This window comes from Amblyraja radiata, chromosome 27 (genome assembly GCF_010909765.2).
Source record: "Amblyraja radiata isolate CabotCenter1 chromosome 27, sAmbRad1.1.pri, whole genome shotgun sequence".
Classification (NCBI taxonomy): Eukaryota; Metazoa; Chordata; class Chondrichthyes; order Rajiformes; family Rajidae; genus Amblyraja; species Amblyraja radiata.
The window spans coordinates 28,205,518-28,224,853 of NC_045982.1; the positions used below are offsets into that span (position 1 = coordinate 28,205,518).

The 19,336-nt window shown below is 44.5% G+C and overlaps 1 protein-coding gene across 4 annotated transcripts in view; it reads left to right on the plus strand.

Annotated features, from left to right (window-relative positions):
- inpp5b (inositol polyphosphate-5-phosphatase B) overlaps window positions 1–19,336 on the plus strand; it is a 139,139-nt gene that overhangs the window by 44,102 nt on the left and 75,701 nt on the right. Inside the window, exon 1 of one of the 4 annotated variants that reach the window (XM_033045467.1) lies at window positions 7,134–7,238. The exons of the other annotated variants lie outside the window; for them this stretch is intronic. Coding sequence (XP_032901358.1) covers window positions 7,211–7,238 — 28 coding nt within the window. The 5' untranslated portion in view covers window positions 7,134–7,210. Of the gene's footprint in view, window positions 1–7,133; window positions 7,239–19,336 lie in introns of those variants that run through there. 4 annotated transcript variants of the gene reach the window in all.

Here is a 19,336-nt window from a genome sequence, read left to right on the forward strand (position 1 = left end):
CCCTACGTGTTCCTCTGGAGTTGGAGCGGGGCTGGGCTGGAGTTGCTGCTGGCTGTGGGTCTCTGGGATCTCCGTGCTTGCAGTGGGCCTGGGGGTCGGTGGGCGGCGGTGGGAGCTGTGGACCTACGGACCTACCTCCGTGGAGCTAGCCAGCTTCGGAGCGTGGAGAGCTGCGGGGGCGAGCTGCTGCGACCCGACTCCGGTGGATGGTGACACCGGGAGCTCGCGGGTCTCCGGTGGGAGACTGCTTTGCGGGGCACCGGCAGCGGCGACTTCTCCCGCCCGAATTACGGGGTTGAGAGCAAACATCATAGAGGTTAAGAGTGACCTGGAGGGGGGCCTTACAACGCCCGGCGCGGCTGTAAATTGCCGCGGACTTGCTAGCGCCTGCCGGGGGCTCCAACATCAAGACCGGGGCAGGGCCCTACATCTCCCGGCGTGGCTTTGAGTGGCCGCTCCCCGATGGGCCCCTACGACGCCCCGAGCTGCGCCCCGTCATCCGCAACCGAGGTTCCTCTGTAGTTGGAGTGGGGCTGGGCTGGGCTGCTGTTGCCTGTGGGTCTCTGGGATCTCCGTGCTTGCGGTGGGCCTGGTGGTCGGTGTCCAATTGGTCCTGACACGGTCCTGCTACAATCGCCGACGTGAAGACAGTGCAAAGCCCCCGCGCCGGTGCAATGGGCGGGGAGCTGGAGAGGGAAGGGAAGGGGTCACACACATGGCCGGGAAGCAGAGGGGTGTAGGTGGGGTGAAACTGAAGGGAGCGACAATCTGCTGCTGCCTGCCCGCTGAGTTAAAAAGTTCCCACGCAAGACTCACGAAACACTGTTTATCGTGAGTCTACCGTGGGAACTTTTTAATTCAGCGGACAGGCAGCAGCATATTGTCAATTATTAACCCTCCCGCGCAATATACCCTCATCTTCTCTTTTATGAATGGGGATTTAGTTCCCCTTTCTTCGAGGACCGACCGGAGGTTCCGCTGTCACCTCTGCGGGCCGCCCTCGGTGAACGTTTTCAAGGACCTTTCTTCAAGGACCGAAAAAATGGCCGCTATTCGGAGGTTTTCGTTATTTGGATCTTCGGATAAAAGGTTGTGCACCTGTACAAGAATTAGTTCCTGAGATAAAGGGTTACTGTTTACAGTTTTCTAGAGCGAAGAAGAAGCTGGCATATGTATATGAAATATTGGGAGGGTTGGAAAGAGTGGAGGGGTTTAGGACTAGGTCACGGATACACAATAAAGGCCAAGAGAATTAATGGTGATGGGAAGTAAAACTCTTATGTGATTGGAATCTGGAACACTTAGTCTGCAGATGTCGTGGAGGCAGGTTCCATTGTGGCTTTCAAGCGTGAATTGGCTATATTTAAGAGGGTTAGATGTGGCCCTTGTGGCTAAAGGGATCAGGGGGTATGGAGAGAAAGCAGGTACAGGATACTGAGTTGGATGATCAGCCATGAGCGGTGCAGGCTTGAAGGGCCGAATGGCCTACTCCTGCACCTATTTTCTATGTTTCTCTGAATTGGTTTGTATATGGTGAGGAAGAAATTGCCATTTTATGAAGAAAGCAGCTTCAAGAAAGGATGGTTAAAACTAATGTTGCTTCTATGCGCATGATACAAAGCAGTCTGAAGAATGGTCCCGACCCAAAACATCACCTGTCCATTCCCTCCAGAGATGCTACCTGACCCACTGAGGTCCTCCAGCACTTTGTGTTTTACCTTTTTTCAAGATGTAATTCAACAGGATTGACAGTTCTAAAATATGATTGCCAAATTGTAAACATCAAGACTTCATTTATTTGGGGAATTCTTCATATCCGATCATTCATTCATGCTAACAAAAATACTTTTCTGATACAAAAATACTTCGTAGACCCTTTTTTGTGGGTTAACTACCACATCCTGAATTTTTCATACGATTTTGTAACCATCAGGGTCATAAGTGTAAGCCAGCAGAAATATAAAATAATAGGAATCATTTTCCTATCTCTATGAGGCCCTGGCAAGCAAAGCACATTTAAAAAAATGTTATAAGCATTTGCTAACATGCATTAATATTGCTCTGTCCTGTAACATTCATCTGAAAGTATTGTTTTATGAACACAGAATTCTGCAAAGAAATTTATACTAAAACCAATAGATTTTTTCTCGTCCATCCTTGTATATACTGACCCAGAAGTAACGTTTTGGTTTGAGGCATGATCTGTACAATGAATACAATCTTTTAAAAATATATTTTCAGTTAATTATGATTTTTTTTTTACCCCATCACTATGGGAAGGTATGGTGGCACAGCTAGTAGAGGCCTGGGTTCTATCCTGACCTCGGATGCTGTCTGTGTGGAGTTTGCCCGTTCTCCCTGTGATTGCTTGGGTTTCCTCCAGGTGCTCTAGTTTCCCATGGGGTTGTAGGTTAATTGGCCTCTGTAAATTGCCCCCAGTGTGCAGGGACTAGACTAGAAAGTGGGATAACATAGAACTAGTGTAAACAGGTGATTGATGTTCGGCATGACTTCGGTAGGTTGGACTTTTTCCTAAGCTGTATCTTTCAATCAATCAGTTCAATTGATTACCTTAAAAAAGTAAGTGATCAATTCCAGTGTTCCAGATTCTAGCATCTGCAAATCCTTGTGCCTCCATTCTGAGTTATGTTTACTGCTGACAGACATTAATGAAACCTCTATAAAGCTCAAACCCACAAAACACCAAATGGAACAAAAATGGTATCCTGTTTTCATTTTAGAACTTTCTGGATACAGCAGTCAATAAAGTCAGAAGATTCAAAAGTGAACAGGTGGCAACCTTTACGGTCAGGCAAGTAGGAATAAAAATGCCTGTCACTGGCACTGGGCATTTGACTTGCTGTTTAAGCCTGCAGTCACTTTGAACGATAAATGGTCATAACAAAATGTTATAATCAGGCAGCTCATTCCTGGAGTCTGAACACAAGTCTCAGTACAATTAATCATCAATCATCCCAGTTAAAGCTGGCCTGGTGTTGTAACTAGCTCGAGATGTGAATGAAGAACAGTCTGTTCGTTGATTTATCCAGTAATTTGCCGAGCTTACCAAGGTCATATATTATAGTTAAGTTGGTGCCAACATTTGGATGAGGTGCTTCAGCACGTTTTAGATAGATCTGTCAGGCCAATGTTTACCTGCATGTGAAATAAAAACTGAAAATGTTAGAGGTGTTCAGCAGGTCTGTATGCATTAAAATATAAGCCGACCTGCTGAATGCTTACAACATTTAATGTTTTTATTTTTGATTTTGAGCATCTACAGTTTTTGGGGTTGTGCGGGTCAGTTCAAGAACCTGATGGTTTAGGCAAGTAGCTGTTCCTGAACCTGGTGGTCTGGGGCGTTCAGCTGCTGTACCCCCTGCACAATGGTAGCAGTGAGATTTATGGTATGGAATTCCATTTATTAGCTGTTGTTATGGATACTTTTATGGATAGTGGATCTCTTGAATAGTCCTCCCAACCTGGATAATCTCATTCCATGATGATTTAGTTTAGTTTATTGTCACTTGGACTGAGGTACCGTGAAAAGCGGTGTTGCGTGCTAACCAGTCAGCAGAAAGACAACACATGATTACAAACGAGCCATCCTCAGTGTACAGATACATGATGAAGGGAATAATGTTTCGTGCAAGATAAAGTCTAGTAAAGTCCGATTAAAGGTAGTCTGAGGGTCACCATATTCTGATGATGTTGACATATTCTGTTGTTGTTTACATGTTCTGTAGTGTTTACATATTCTGCTGTGCTGCTGCATATAAGAATTTAATTGTTCTATCTTAGACATATGACAATAAACCACTCTATACTTAAGGTACATACTAGTTCAGGACTGCTCTCTAGTTGTTGGTAGGATGGTTCAGTTGCCTACTAGCAGCTGGGAAGAAACTGTTCCTGAATCTAGACAGTTCTTCCCAGCTGCTACCATAAGATGTTGGGTGTACCTCCTGAAACTACATATGAAGGTATAACCAACAAGGTACAGTTTGTTTGGGAAGAGGGCATAGCCCGGATGATGGAGATCCCTGATGATGGATGCCACCTTCTTGAGGCAGCACTTCAGATAAATGCTTTTGGTGGAGATGAGCACTCTGTACCTGATGGGCCGGGCTGAGTCCATCCTTCTCTGCATAAGACCGTGGCATAATTTCTGACTTCAGGGCAGCATAGTGGCACATCTAATTTAGCTGCTGTCTCACAGCTCCAATTGCCTAGTTTTAGCCTTGGTGGAGTTTGGTAATTCTTCCTGCAACCTTCCGTGTGTTTTCTTGAGGTGCTCCAGGTTCTTGCCTCGATGCAAGACAGGGTAGCACGATGGCGCAGCGGTAGAGTTACTGCCTTACAGCGCTAGAGACCCGGGTACGATCCTGACCATGAAGGCTGTCTGTGCGGAGTTTATATGTTCTCCCTGTGACCACATGGGTTTTCTGTGAGTGCTCCGGTTTTTTCTCACACTCCAAAGATGTACAGGTTTTTAGGTTAATGGGCTTTAATAAGACATTTAAATTGTCTCTAGTGTGTAGGATAGTGCAAGTGTACTGGGGTGATTGGTGGTTGGTGTGGACTCGGTGAGAAGAAGGGCATGTTTCTGCGCTGCATCTGTAAAGTAAAGTCTAAAGATTCAACAGTATGTGGGTTGGTAGGCTATTTGACCACTGTGAATTCTCCATAGTACAGGTAGGTGGGAGGGCCTGGGGTAATATGGGGAAATTAGATGGGACTTTGTGATTCTTTGTGAGCCAGCATTGATTCAATGGACAGAATGGCCTTCTGTGTTGTGAAGAAATATGAACATGAGAATTAGGGGCCTATGTATAGCGTTCTGACCCCTCATTTCTGATCCATTCATATGAATGTGGCTACTTGTTTACCTCAAAGACTGCTTACATAATCAGAAGGAAGTCATAGCAACTCCATTTTCTTCTATAGTTTAGGTAGATTTATCACTAAATAATTTTACCACAAGATATTGTAGAATCTTTTAATGCACTGGACCACAACATTTGTAACACTGTTAACACCTCATTATATATTTAGCACTTTCTAACGTCCCCATAAACTTGTGGGTTTTTGTCGATTCATACCTTCATGTTAAAGTGAGATTTATTAGATTCCTCTCAGATAAACAGAGCAAACTTAACAATGCACCAGGTTATCAGTGAAGCTCAACACCAGTATTTTTGATGTCTCTTTCCAAAGATTCTGATTGTGTTGTATAAATGGTGAGTGATTCACAGGTGTTCAAAAAAATCTGAGCACCCTTTTCCTCCGAAGAAAGACACAAAATGCTGGAGTAACTCAGCGGGACATAAATGCTAGAGTAACTAGCAGGACACAAAATGCTTAGTAAGCAGTTGGGATTATTGGGATAAGATTGGGATAAATGCAGGTTGTTTTTTTGCAAGAGGGCTTGAATACACAAATAGAGACGCCCAAACTCCCATGTACATCTTGAAGACGGGCCCTGACCCAAAGCTTCATCGATCTATTTTCCTCCAGAGACGCTGCATGACCCACTGAGTTCCTCCAGCAGTTTGTTTACTGCTCAAGGCTTCTTCCTCAGGCAGTAGTCAGATTAGGGAAGTGTTCAGATTGTAAGGCACAGTTCTCTCTCCACAAAAACTGACGAATAAAAGGCTGTAATGCACTCAAGCATATTAAATAAATTGTTGATGCATCTTTGTCCTCATTTCAGGATTGCATAGAATTAAGGTAAAGCCAAAGTGAGACAAGAATTTGCTGACGAGAGAATGTTCCCCCCAAAATTCCTGCTCCTTTTACTGCTGCAGTCGGGTGCTGGGACAATTGTTGAAAGTCCGTTCCTACGATTTCTGTTCCTCTAAGGAGCCGAAGATAAACACAAAATGCTGGAGTAACTCAGCGGTCAGGCAGCATCTCTGGAGAAAAAAAATAGGTGGCGTTTCGGGTGGAGACCCTTCCGACCGTTTTTGACATTAGTCGGGAGGGATTGGACCAGGGGGGACAGGGTGGAATCCAGTTACGTGGAAATTATTTCAGTGGGGCAGGAGCAGTTGTGTTTATCGATTTTGGGGATAAGGTTAAACCTGGCCTTGTGGGGCTGGGGTGTAATAAGGTTGGAGACTGTGGAGGGCAGATGGCTGGAAGTGATAAAACCAGAGATGGCCTGCAAGATAATGGCCTGGTGCTCATCTGTGGGGTCATGGGCCTGGAGTAAGTAGGAGGTCTAAGGAGCCACTGGATAAATGTGCCTGCCACAGCTCGAGGGAATGGTGGGTCAAGTAGTGTCCCGAATAGGATTTGGATTTGGTTATTGTAGTCCAGGATTACCCCACTCAAATAGAGGTGTGTGGTCACCCACTCTCATGTAGCAACAGGGCAGATGTCCTTTGTCTGAAGAAGAGTCACGACCCGAAACGTTGTACATCCATGTTCTCCAGAAATGCGGTCTGACCCATTTCTTCTCTCCAGAGATGCTGCCTGTCCCGCTGAGTGGCTCCAGCATGTTGTACCTATGCTGTGTGACCCACTGAGCTACTCCAGCACTTTGTGTCTTTTTTGGTAAATCAGCATCTGCAGTTCCTTGTGCCTGGAGATTTCCTTTGTTATCTTGTAAGACAATCTGAACCACTGCAGTTGTTGTTTCTGCTGATGTGACACTTGATTCTTTTACAAACAGCTCTTGCAGTGCAGCATAGATGTTGATTATTATACACAGTATATTTGTAAGCATGAAACGTGCATGCCTTTTGATGAGCACTGTGATTATATCTTACCTTTTGCTACAGGTTTTGATTACTCTCAAATGAATTAATTAATAAACATTTGTATTTTTGAAATATGAGCAGGCATTCCAACAACGGGCAGCATTTAGATTAACAAATAAACTTGTGTACTTTGGTAAAGCACACTGCCTTTTTGCATATCTTTCATTCGTTGTTCTTTATCTCTCTACATCATCGTCTATATCTCTCGTTTTCCTTATCCTTAACTAGTCTGAAGAACGGTATCGACCTGAAACGTCACTCATTCCTTCTCTCCAGAGATGCTGCCTGTCCCGCTGAGTTACTCCAGCTTTCAGCTTTTGAATCAGCACTGGCTCAGTGATTGATTAGCTGAGCCTGAAATCTAAGTTTCAGTGATGTCATGCTGGCTTTGAATAACGAGGAACTTGTTAAAGACCTGATGGCAGAATGCAGCATTGAACTGTGAAATGTCCACAAAAGACGCTTCAAATACAGGTTGAAATACTTCCCCTTTTTTTACGTTCGGAGCCGGTGTTGTCACTTGTACTTCCCAGGACTTTTTAACCATTATTTATGAGTGAATGAGAGGACAATATCTCATTTTGGTTTGAGCGTAAACTACTGTTTGTAAAGGGTGTTCGTCTGACTTAGTAGAAAATTGACGAGGACAAAAATTGGTTCAGCCTTGTTTTCAGGCACAGAGTTTTCAGATTGTATTGTAATTAATTTATTAGTAAGTATGTAAAAACAAACAAGTAATTTGATTTGCCATACAGTCGTACAGATTGTGAGCGTTAGTAAATGTTGGAGGCCCAGGATTTATTTCAGGTGGTTGTCAGGTATTCCTAAAAAATGTATCAACCAACACAGGAAGTTTGAACATTGTGACTGATATCGTTGCTTAATATTCTTTGTTTTTCTGTACCTCTGTAAAAATACAGCAATGTTTATACCTTATGGACAATTAATATTAATGGCTTAAAATCTTTGTGATCTGTAGTTTCAATGAAATTATTGGAGATCAAATGTTATTTTTTTACAAATTAATTCATGAAGCAAAAAGACACAGAAACCTGTGGCGTTTCTTGCAGTTTAAAAATTTTAAATTAATGCTATTTGTGTGAAATTTGGCATTTGGTTGTTCCTTGTCAGTTGTAATGTTGGTCTGTTTAAAACTAAATCCATTCTGTCTGAAGAAGGGTCTCGACCCGAAACATTCCTTCTCTTCAGAGATGCTGCCCGTCCCGCTGAGTTACTCCAGCTTTATATGTCTATCTTTAATCCATTCTGTTACTTATTTATCCTTGAATCATGACCCCACAGACTTTAATGTCACACGCCAATTCTGATTTCATTACTTCCAACTTTCTGCCCTCTAAAGGCTCCAACCTTATCGTTACCCAGCCCCGTCCGGGCCGATTTTATCTTCTCTCCAAAATGCACAAAAAGAGCTGCCCTGGCAGACCCATTGTTTCTACTTGTTCATGTCCCACCTAATTATTTACTATACCTGGCCCAATCCCTCCCCACCTATGTCCAAGACACCTCACAAGCTCTTCGTCTCTTCAGTGACTTCCGTTTTCCAGGCCCCCACTCCCTCATCTTTACTATGGATGTCCAGTCACTCTACACCTCCATCCCCCAACAGGAGGGTCTTAAAGCCCTCCGTTTCTTCCTCAACCGCAGACCCAGCAATTTCCATCTACTAATACTCTCCTCCGCCTAGCAGAGCTGGTCCTTACCCTCAACAACTTCTCCATCGATTCCTCCCGCTTCCTCCAAATCCAAGGCGTAGCTATGGGCACTCGCATGGGCCCTAGCTATGCCTGCCTCTGTAAGGTACGTCAAACAATCACTGTTTCAGGCATACACTGGCCCTATTCCCGAACTCTATCTCCACTACGTTGACGACTGCATTGGTGCTGCCTCCTGCACCCATGCAGAACTCACTGACTTCATCAACATCACGACTAATTTCCATCCTGCACTCAAATTCACCATCTCCGACATCTAAATCTCACCATCACTATTACAGGAGGCAGACTATTGACTGACACCTACTACAAACCTGACTCCCATGGCTATCTTGACGACACTTCTTCCCACCCTGCTTCCTGTAAAGACTATCCCCTACTCCCAATTCCTCCGTCTATGCCGCATCTGCGCCCAGGATGAGGTTTTCCATACCAGGGCATCGGAGATGATCATTCTTTAGGAAACGAGGGTTCCCCTCTTCCATTATAGATGAGGCGCTCACTAGGGTCTCCTCTATATCACGCAGCTCCACTTTTGCTCCCCCTCCCCCCATTCGTAACAAGGACAGAGTCCCCCTTGTCCTCACCTTCCGCCCCATCAGCCTTCGTATACAGCATGTAATCCTCCAACATTTTCGCCACCTCCAACGGAATCCCACTACTGGCCACATCTTCCCATCTACACCCCTTCCTGCTTTCCGCGGAGACCATTCCCCCCACAAGTCCCTGGTTAACTCGTCCCTTCCCACCCAAACCACCCCTTCCCCAGGTACTTTCCCCTGCAACCGCAGGAGATGCAACACCTGTCCATTTACTTCCCCCCTCGACTCCATCCAAGGACCCCGATAGTCTTTCCAGGTGAGGCAGAGGATCACTTGCACCTCCTCCAACCTCATCTACTGTATCCACTGTTCCAGGCGTCAACTCCTGTACATCGGCAAGACCAAGCGCAGGCTCGCCGATCGTTTCGCTGAACACCTCCGCTCGGTCCGCCTTAACCTACTTGATGTCCCGGTTGCTCAGCACTTTAACTCCCCCTCACATTCCCAATCTGACCTTTCTGTCCTGGGCCTCCTCCATTGTCAGAGTAAGGCCCAGCACAAATTGGAGCCTCATATTTTGCTTGTATAGTTTACACCCCAGTGGTATGAACATTGACCTCTAACTTCAGATAGCCCTTGCTTTCCCTCTTTCTCCATCCCCTCCCCTTTCCCAGTTCTCCCACCAGACTTACAGTCTCCGACTACATTCTATCTTTGTCCTACCCACTCCCCTGACATCAGTCTGAAGAAGGGTCTCAACTCAAAATGTCACCCATTCCTTCTCTCCAGAGATGCTGCCGGTCTCGCTCCAGCATTTTGTGTCTACCTTGGATTTAAACCAGCATCTGCAGTTCTTTCCTACACAGTAACTTGTTTACATTCGTCTCGAAGGAATATGAAACAGAATGGTGGTTTGCCCTTTCCTTCCATAGCTCTTCCTTCCCAAAGTGGAGTTATTATGTAAACAAAATATGGATAATCTTTTCCATGGATAATCTTGGTGAGTGTTGCGCTTGTTAATTTAACATTTATTTCGTATGGAAATTGTTTTAGAGACCTGAGATGAATATAGCGCAGATACTGTAGGTTTATTAATTTCACATGTACCGAAATAGAATGAACGGCTTTGTTTTGCGTGCCATTCAATCAAATGAGATAATACTTTACATAAATACAATGAAGCCAAGCTCAAGTACAATCGGTGGAGCAATGGGAAAGATACAGCGTGCAGAATATAGTTCTCAGCATGAAAGTCAAATGTCTGCAATGAGTTAGAGGTGAATTGGACAGTACCCTAGCTTGTGGAAGGGGCAATTGAAATCTGATAACAGGAAAAGAAGCTGTTCCTGAGTGGTGATAAGCGCTTTCAAGCCTCCGTATCGCCTGTCTGACGGGAGCAGGAAGAAGGAATGACTGGGTGGGATAAGTCTTTGATTATTTTCACTACTTTTCTGAGGCAGCATGAAGTGTAGATGATGTCAATGGTGAGGAGTGTGGTCTTTGTGACGGACTGGGCTCTGTCCACATCTCTCCTCAATTTCTTGCATGCTTGGGCAGAGCTGTTCCAAAACCAGCTGTAATGCAACTGACAGTGTGCTTTCTATGGAGCATGTGCGGAGGTTTGTAAGAGTCATTGGATTCTGCTGAGTGTCATCAGTCTCCTGAATAAGTTGAGGCGTTTGTGTGCCATTTTAGTGAATTTATACTTTCATGTTGTTCTATACCACCCCAAATATTGTCATGAATCATTTATCATGTTTTCTGGTTGTTATCTTATCACTAAAGAAAACAAGCACTTTTAGTGCCAAACATTTGTTCTGTTTACGCAGTGTATTGTATCCTTGTATCCCTTGGTTATCACCTCTTCCCCAACCAACAATGGGCCATTATGGGCTCCACCCTTTATTGGACATCTGTTGCCAGTCCTATTTTGGTCTGGCCTTTTCCTGCCTCCAGTTCCCTCCCCTCTACTTTCAGTCATAAGAACAGTTCTAGCCCATAATGTCACCCATCCATTTTCTCTATTGATTACTTCAGCACTTGCTCAGCAACTGCTGAGTTATTCCTGCACTTTGTGTTTATCATCCCCAAAATATCTGCCGGATTTCTTGTCCATTTTAAACAGAGACACAAGATACTGTAAATGCTACAATCTTGAGCAAATCTTGAGTTCTCTTTCTTCAGTGGACGTGGATGCCGGCTTTGTTGTGTCTCCTCATTTCCGGCATTTCTGCTCTCGCTCCCCCTCCTTCCCAGATGGATCAAGGATAGAGTTTCCCTGGTCGTCACCTTTCACCTCACCAACTTCCGCATCCAACACATCATCTTCTGACATTTCTGCCAACTTTAATGTGATCCCACCACCAGTCACATCTTCCCGTTCCCGCCCCTTTGCACTTTCCACAGAGGCCATTCTCTCTGCAACTTAAATTTTCACTCCCCTTCCCATTCCCTCACCGACCTTGCTGTCCTGGGCCTCCCTCATTGCCAAAATGTGACCACAAACCATACTGGAAGAACACCATCTCATAGTCAGCTTGGGAAAGTGACACATCACTGAATTCCCCAATTTTAAGTAATAACAACTCCCCTCCGCACCACCCTCAGCACACCCCCTCCCTGGCCACTCTCTCTTTTTGCCACCGCCCACTACCCCACGTGAGTGCGTACACATATCTCCCATGTTCCGGCCACCCTAGCCCCTTCCCGTCCTCCATATGCTCACTCTCCACTCACGCTCCCATCTCCTAGACCCTACATTTCTCTTTCGTCCTTCCTCCCTGCCCACTTCCACGTATGGCTTTCAATTTCACTCCCTCCTTTTCTTATGTAACACTCTTGTCGTCTTTTCTCCTCTAGCCTTTGTCACTATCTCCTCCCATTTATTAATCACGCACCCTCATCTGTATCACCCATCACTTGCCAGGCGTTGCCACATCCCCAACTCTCTTTGCCGGCTTTGACCCCCCCCCCCCCCCACAACATCAGTCTGAAGAATGGTCCCAATCTGAAACTTCACCTCCACAAAGCTGCTGGATTCACTGAGCTACTCCAGCACTTTTGTTTTTTTGTCTATGTTATACGTTAGGGTTGGCTGATAGTGGTTGAGAGGATATATTGTTCAGGTTTTCCCAGTATCTTTGGCCTTGTACATGCTCAAGGCAAGCAGCAGAGATATTGAAACATCTGCTGCATAATAAAACCGTTCACAAATATTTATAGTTCTGCACAACATGTTTCTTCAATCTTGGAAGTTCAGCAAGTGAACATTGATACACCAGAGACTAATACACTGCTCCATAATATCAGGATACACATTTAAATTAATTGCATTATGTGCCGTGTTTAGAGATTTTAGTGCAATTTCCTATTTAATGCAAAGCAAACTGAAATTGATAAAATATGTTTTTAATGTAGATATTAGAATTGGGAACAAAATTACATCATTTGTTTTTTTGAAAGGATGGAGATATTTAGCATGTTCAACAGGAAGATTAATGGTCTGAAATATAAAGAATAATACAGAATAGTACATTTGTACATTCTCCCTGTGATCATGTAGGTTTTCCCGGGTGCTCGCGTTTCCTCTCATATTCTAAAGACTTGCAGGTTTGTAGCTTAATTAGCTTCGGTAAATTGCCCCTGAGTGTATGGGATACGGTTTGGGTGACAATGGTCCGTATGAATGAGGTGGGCCGAAGGGCCTGTTAGGAACATAGAATCATAGGTGCAGGAGTAGGCCATTCGGCCCTTCGAGCTAGCACTGCCATTCAATATGATCATGGCTGATCATCTAAAATCAGTACCCCGTTCCTGCTTTTTCCCCATATCCCTTAATTCCTTTAGCCCTAGGAGCTAAGTCTAACTCTCTCTTGAAAACATCCAGTGAATTGGCCTCCACTGCCTTCTGTGGCAGAGATTTTCACAGATTCATAACTCTCTGGGTGAAGAAGTGTGTCCTCATCTCAGTCTTAAATGGCCTACCCCTTATTCTTAAACTGTGAACCCTGGTTCTGAACTCCCCCAATATTGGGAAAATGTTTCCTGTCCAATCCTTTTAAGAATTTTATGTCTCTATAAGATCTCTTCTCATCCTTCTAAATTCTAGTGAATTTAGTCTATCTATCTAGTCGATCCATTCTTTCATCATATGCCAGTCCCGCCATCCCAGGAATTAACCCTGTGAGCCTACGCTGCACTCCCTCAATAGCATTAATGTCACAGCTTAAGGATAAGGGGGAAATCCTTTAAAACCGAGATGAGAAGAACTTTTTTCACACAGAGAGTGGTGAATCTCTGGAACTCCCTGCCACAGAGGGTAGTCGAGGCCAGTTCATTGGCTATATTTAAGAGGGAGTTAGATGTGGCCCTTGTGGCTAAGGGGATCAGAGGGTATGGAGAGAAGGCAGGTACGGGATACTGAGTTGGATGATCAGCCATGATCATATTGAATGGCGGTGCAGGCTCGAAGGGCCGAATGGCCTACTCCTGCACCTAATTTCTATGTTTCTATGTTTCTATGTCCTTCCTCAAATTAGGAGAACAAAATTGCACACAATACACAGGGGTGGTCCCACTAGGGCCCTGTACAACTGCAGTAGGACCTCCTTGCTCTGATACACAAATCCTCCCACAATGAATGTCAGCATGCCATTGGCTTTCTTCACTGCCTGCTGTACCTGCATGCTTACTTTCAGTGACTGATGTTCAAGCACACCCAAGGCTCGTTGTACTTCCCCTTTTCCTAATCTGACACCATTCAGAGAATAATCTGCCTCCCTGTTCTTGCCACCAAAGTGGATAACCTCACATTTATCCACATTATACTGCAACTGCCATGCATCTGCCTACTCACCCAACCTATCCAAGTCATCCTGCAGCTCATAGCATCCTCATCACAGCTCACAATACCACCCAGCTTTGTGCCATCCGCAAATTTGGAGATGTCACATTTAATTCCCTTGTCTAAATCGTTAATATACATTGCAAATAACTGGGATCCCAGCACCGAGCCTTGCGTCACCCCATTAGTCACTGCCTGCCATTTTGAAAAGGCCCCGTTAATTCCTACTCTTTGCTTCCTGTCTGTCAACCAGTTCTCTATCCATGTCGGTACCCAACCCCCAATACCATGTGCTCTAATTTTGCACACTAATCTCTGGTGTGGGACCTTGTCAAAGGCTTTTGGAAAGTCCAGATACACCACATCCACTGGCTCTTCCTTATCCATTCTACTTGTTACATCCTCAAAAAATTCCAGAATATTAGTCAAACATGATTTCCCCTTCATAAATCCATGCTGATTTTAACTGATCCTGTCACTGCTTTCCAAATGCGCTGCTGTAACATCTTTAATAATCAACTCAAGCATCTTCCTCACTACTGATGTTAGGCTAACTGGTCTATAATTCCCTGTTTTCTCTCTCCCTCCTTTAGTTAAAAAATGGGGTGATCCAGAGTCGAGAGAACATTGGAAAATGATCATCAATGCATCCACGATTTCTAGGATCACCTCCTTGAATACTCTAGGATGCAGACCATCAGGCCTTGGGGGATTTATCTGCCTTCAGTCCCAACAGTTTACCTAACACCATTTCCTGACTAATGTGAATCCTCTTCAGTTCATCCCTCCCACTAGATCCTCAGTTCCCTAGTATTTCTGGGAGATTGTTTGTGTCTTCCTTAGTGAAGACAGAACCAAAGTACTCGTTTAACTGTTCTGTAATTTCCTTGTTTCCCATTATAAATTCACCTGTCTCTGATTGTAAAGGACCTACATTTGTCGTCACTAATCTTTTCCTTTTTACATATCTGAAGAAGCTTTTCGAGTCAGTTTTTATATTCCCCGCGAGCTTTCTTTCATGCTCTTTTCCCCCCCTCTTAATGAACCCCTTTGTCCTCCTCTGTTCTAAAATTTCCCAGCCCTCTGGTTTGCTGTTTCTCTGGCCAATTTATATGCCCTTTCCTTTGATTTAACACTATCCTTTTAATTACCTCGTTAGCCACAGTTGAGCCGCCTTCCCCATTTTATTTTTTCCCCAGATAGGGATAAACATTTTTTGGAGTTTAAGTCTTTGCCATTGCATATCTACCGTCAACCCGTGAAGTATAATTTGCCAGTCTATCCTAGCCAATTCCCGTCTCATACCTTCAAAGTCTCCTTTCTTTAAGTTCAGGACCCTTGTCTCTGAATTAACCATGTCACTTTCCATCCTAATGCAGAATTCCACCAAATTATGGTCACTGTTGCCCAAGGGGCTTTGCACAACAAGATCGCTAACTAATCCTTCCCATTACACAATACCCAGTCTCGAATGGCCTGTCCTCTTGTCGGTTCTTCTACTTATTGGTTTAAAAAACCATCCTGTATACATTCAGGAAATCCTCCTCCTCAGCGCTGATACCAATTTGGGTTGGCCTAATCTATATGTAGATTAAAGTCACCCATGGTACCTTTGCTACACGCATCCCTAATTTCATGCTTGATGCTATCCCCAACCTCCCTACTGCTGCTTTGTGGTCTGTATACAACTCCAACAAGCGGTTTCTGCTCTTGGCTGTTACCGCACTGGATCTCTAAAGTAAAACTTAAGCATAGCGCAGGAGCCCTACGGCCCACAAAGCCTTTGCCGAACATGACTCCAAGTTAAACTAATCTCTGCGTGCCTCCATATCGTTCCATTTCCTGCATATTCATGTGCCTATTTAAAAGCCCCTTAAATGCCTCTTAAATCGTATCTGCTTCCGCCACCATCCTTGGCAGCCACTTCCAGACACCCACCACTCTGTGTAAAAAAACTTCCCCAGCACATCTCTTTCAAACTTTCTCCTCTGACCTTAAAGCTATGCCAGTAGTCTTTGACATTTCCATTCTGGGAAACAGTTTCTGACTGTCTACTCCAGGGGTGGGGAACCTTTTCATGTTGGAATGCCGCATTAAGTTAGCTGTAACCTAATAAGGCCACATCCAAGAAACTTCAATTAGATATACTTCAAAATGTACATTATTTTGTTAAAGTAGCCCTCATGACTTACTAATGTTTTAATTGTGGCCGTCAGTCGGGGAGGATTATTTTGTTGAATCTTCTTTTATTCTTTGGTATTTTAAATACGTTCATTTTAAGATTAAAATTAAAATAATAAAAGACCTCATCCCTGGTCTACTCCATCTATGCCTCTTATAATTTTATATACTTCTATCAGGTCGCCCCTCAGCCACTGACAATCCAAGGTTGCCCAACCTCTCCTTATAGCTAATACCGTTTAATATAGACAGTATTCTGGTCAACCTCCTCTTTGCTCTGAAAGCCTCCACATCCTTCCTGTAATAGGGTGACCAGAAATGTGTGCAATATTCTAAATACGGCCTAACCAAAGTGCTATAAAGCTACAACATGACTTCCTGACTCGTATACTCAATGTTCTGACGGGTGAAGGCAAGCAAACCATACGCCCTCATTATCACTCTATCTACTTGTGTTTCCATTTCCATATGGTTGTGCACTGATACCACACCATCCCTCTATTCATCAATGGTGTTAAGAGTCTAGCCATTAACATTGTCAGGATGCTGCAATGTCACAATGTCAGGACAATGACATTTAAAAAAAAAGTGATATTTGGTTTATTAATGGGTATGCTAGGGAGTTGACAATTCTTCTTGGATCAGGAGGCCCAAGGCAACCTTGATTTTGGGCCTTTATGCCTCAAGCATACATATTCCTATTTCATACTTTCGCACGACACAGAAAGAGGTCATTCTGCTCACCGCATCCTAGTAGGCTCTCTGAGCATTCACATTTGTTCCATTCTCCTATCTATTTCCCTCTAATGTGTTCTCCGACAATTTTTTCAGTTCTTCCAGCACCTAACTATACAAATAGCCTATTTACTGCCAGCATATCTTTGGAACGTGGGAGGATAGCAGGGCATTTGAGGGAATTCATGCAGTCATAAGGAGAACATGCAAACTGTACACATACAGCATTAGCAGTCAATGGCAAATCCGCCACCTTGGAGCTGTGCATCAGCAGCTCTATCAACTGTGGCACCGTGCTGCCCATCTACTGGAAGTTGCTTAGAAAACTGATGACCGATGATGGAAGTAAAGGGCCTGTCCCACTAAGGCGGCTTTTTAGGCGAGTGCTGGAGACTCTGTGCTCTCCACATGATCGCCACATAGTGTCCACATGTTCGCTGGTGGTCTCTGGTGAGTCTCCTTCATGGTCGCGCGGAGTTCCCGCATTCTGGGAACTAGTTGCGGCCTCAGTATGGTCGCCACAAATTTTTCAACATGTTGGTCGCCATGGAGAAAATCGATACTTTTGTAGTCGTAGGTGCAGTTGTAGTGGGGTCGCCATGTAGTTGGAGGTAGTCGAGGTAGTCGTAGGTAGTTTTAGTTAATCGCTTTTGTTGACTGGGCATTTTCATTGGCTCATTGGGGGGGAAAATCATAAACACGAGTTTTCAGAACCAAGGAGAACCGACCGGTAATGTTAAATGCCCGCCGAACTTCACAGCTGTGTATCTCTGGCTTAGTAAAAGTTGTCTGGCTTCTTAAAAGTGCCTCCACTCCTTCTCCCCCCCCTTCGCCCCCCCCCTTCTCCCCCCTTCTCTCCTCATCCCCCTTCTCCCCTCACTCCCCTCCCCCTCACCCTCCCTCTTTTAAAGGACTTACCGTACACTGTGCTAGCCGTCTTAACCCCCCTGTTCATCATGGTGTCTGTCTGTCTATCTGTCTGTCTGTCTGTCTGTCTGTCTGTCTGTCTGTCTGTCTGTCTGTCTGTCTGTCTGTCGCCGTTCCAGTCCCCAGTTTTGCAGCGAGTGCCGCAAACTTGACAGTCGCAGGCAGTCCGCGGAAAAATCGCGCAAGTCGGACAGGCCCTGACGAGGAAACACTTTTTCTCACAGACAGTGGTGAGTCTGTGGAATTCTCTGCCTCAGAGGGCTGTCGAGGCAGGTTCTCTGGATGCTTTCAAGAGAGAGCTAGATAGAGCTCTTAAAAATAACGGAGTTAGGGGATATGAGGAAAAGGCAGGAACGGGGTACTGATTGGGGATGATCACATTGAATGGTGGTGCTGGCTCGAAAGGCCAAATGGCCTGATCCTGCACCTATTGTCTATTGTGTATTGTCAGTGGCCTATGGTAAGTGAAGGTGAGAGAAAGTGATTGAGAAGTGATTTGCAGCCTCCAATTTATACTTTCCAGGCTTCTGTTGACTTGATCTTTGGTTTCCTTGACTTGCTATTTCTTCAGACAAATAATTTCAGTACCTTGTAACTTGGAAGTAATTTTTAATGTAGCCAGAGCGCATGTCAGATCAGACTTGCATGCTTCCACCTGGGTAATTCAAGTGAAGGGCTTCTGGGGAAAGATATTTACCCATTAGCAATTGATCCTTCCTCTATGGAACTAAACATCTTCCACGACAGAAGCTTGAAGACACACACCACAGGCTCAGGAACAGTGTCTTCCCCTTCCCCCTGTTAGCAAATGGGGTTCTGAACAGTCCTTCCATAAGCTAGCGTACAGTCTAATTCTCCATCCTACCTCATTGTAGACATTGGATTTTGTCTCTGAAACTGTTATGTTACAATACTGAGAATCTATCTTCTGCACACTGTATCTTTCCCTTCTTAAGTTTGTACTTGAGATTGGCTTGATGATATTCATGTCTTGTCTGTCTTCAATGGATAGCAAGCAAAATTAAAACTTTTCACTGTACCTTGGTACATGTGACAATAATAAACCTAAGCCTGCAGCTATTTTCTCACTTCAGATGCAGATTCAGCAAACAGCTTTGCCTTCATCTCACTGAAGACTCAAAGGTAGTCTATGGATCAAATAGTATCACCATGGAAATTCAACAGACACTAAGTCAGGGGTCGGCAACCTTGTTCTGCATACGGGTCGGGACGCGTGTCTGTGAGCGGCTGGCGGGCCACATCTATCACGTGTACACATGGATCCCGCCCTGGATGGCAGGCAACAAATCATGTGTCACATAGATCCCGCCCCTTCGAGGACGCTACCCGGAACACTGGCCAAAGATCAAGATACTCCACTATGCAGTATATGCACTATGCAAAATATGCCGTATCAACAATGCCAAACATTATGTTTTGGTAAGCATCTGAACTGGAACAGGTTACGGGAGGTACATAAACAATGGCAATAAATCAATTGCTCTTACAGAAAGCATATGGACAGCAGATCTCCCATCCCACCATCAGTCCAAACCAGTTATATATTCCACAGTGATACAAAGAGTACCTGTGAATAGACACAAATTGCTG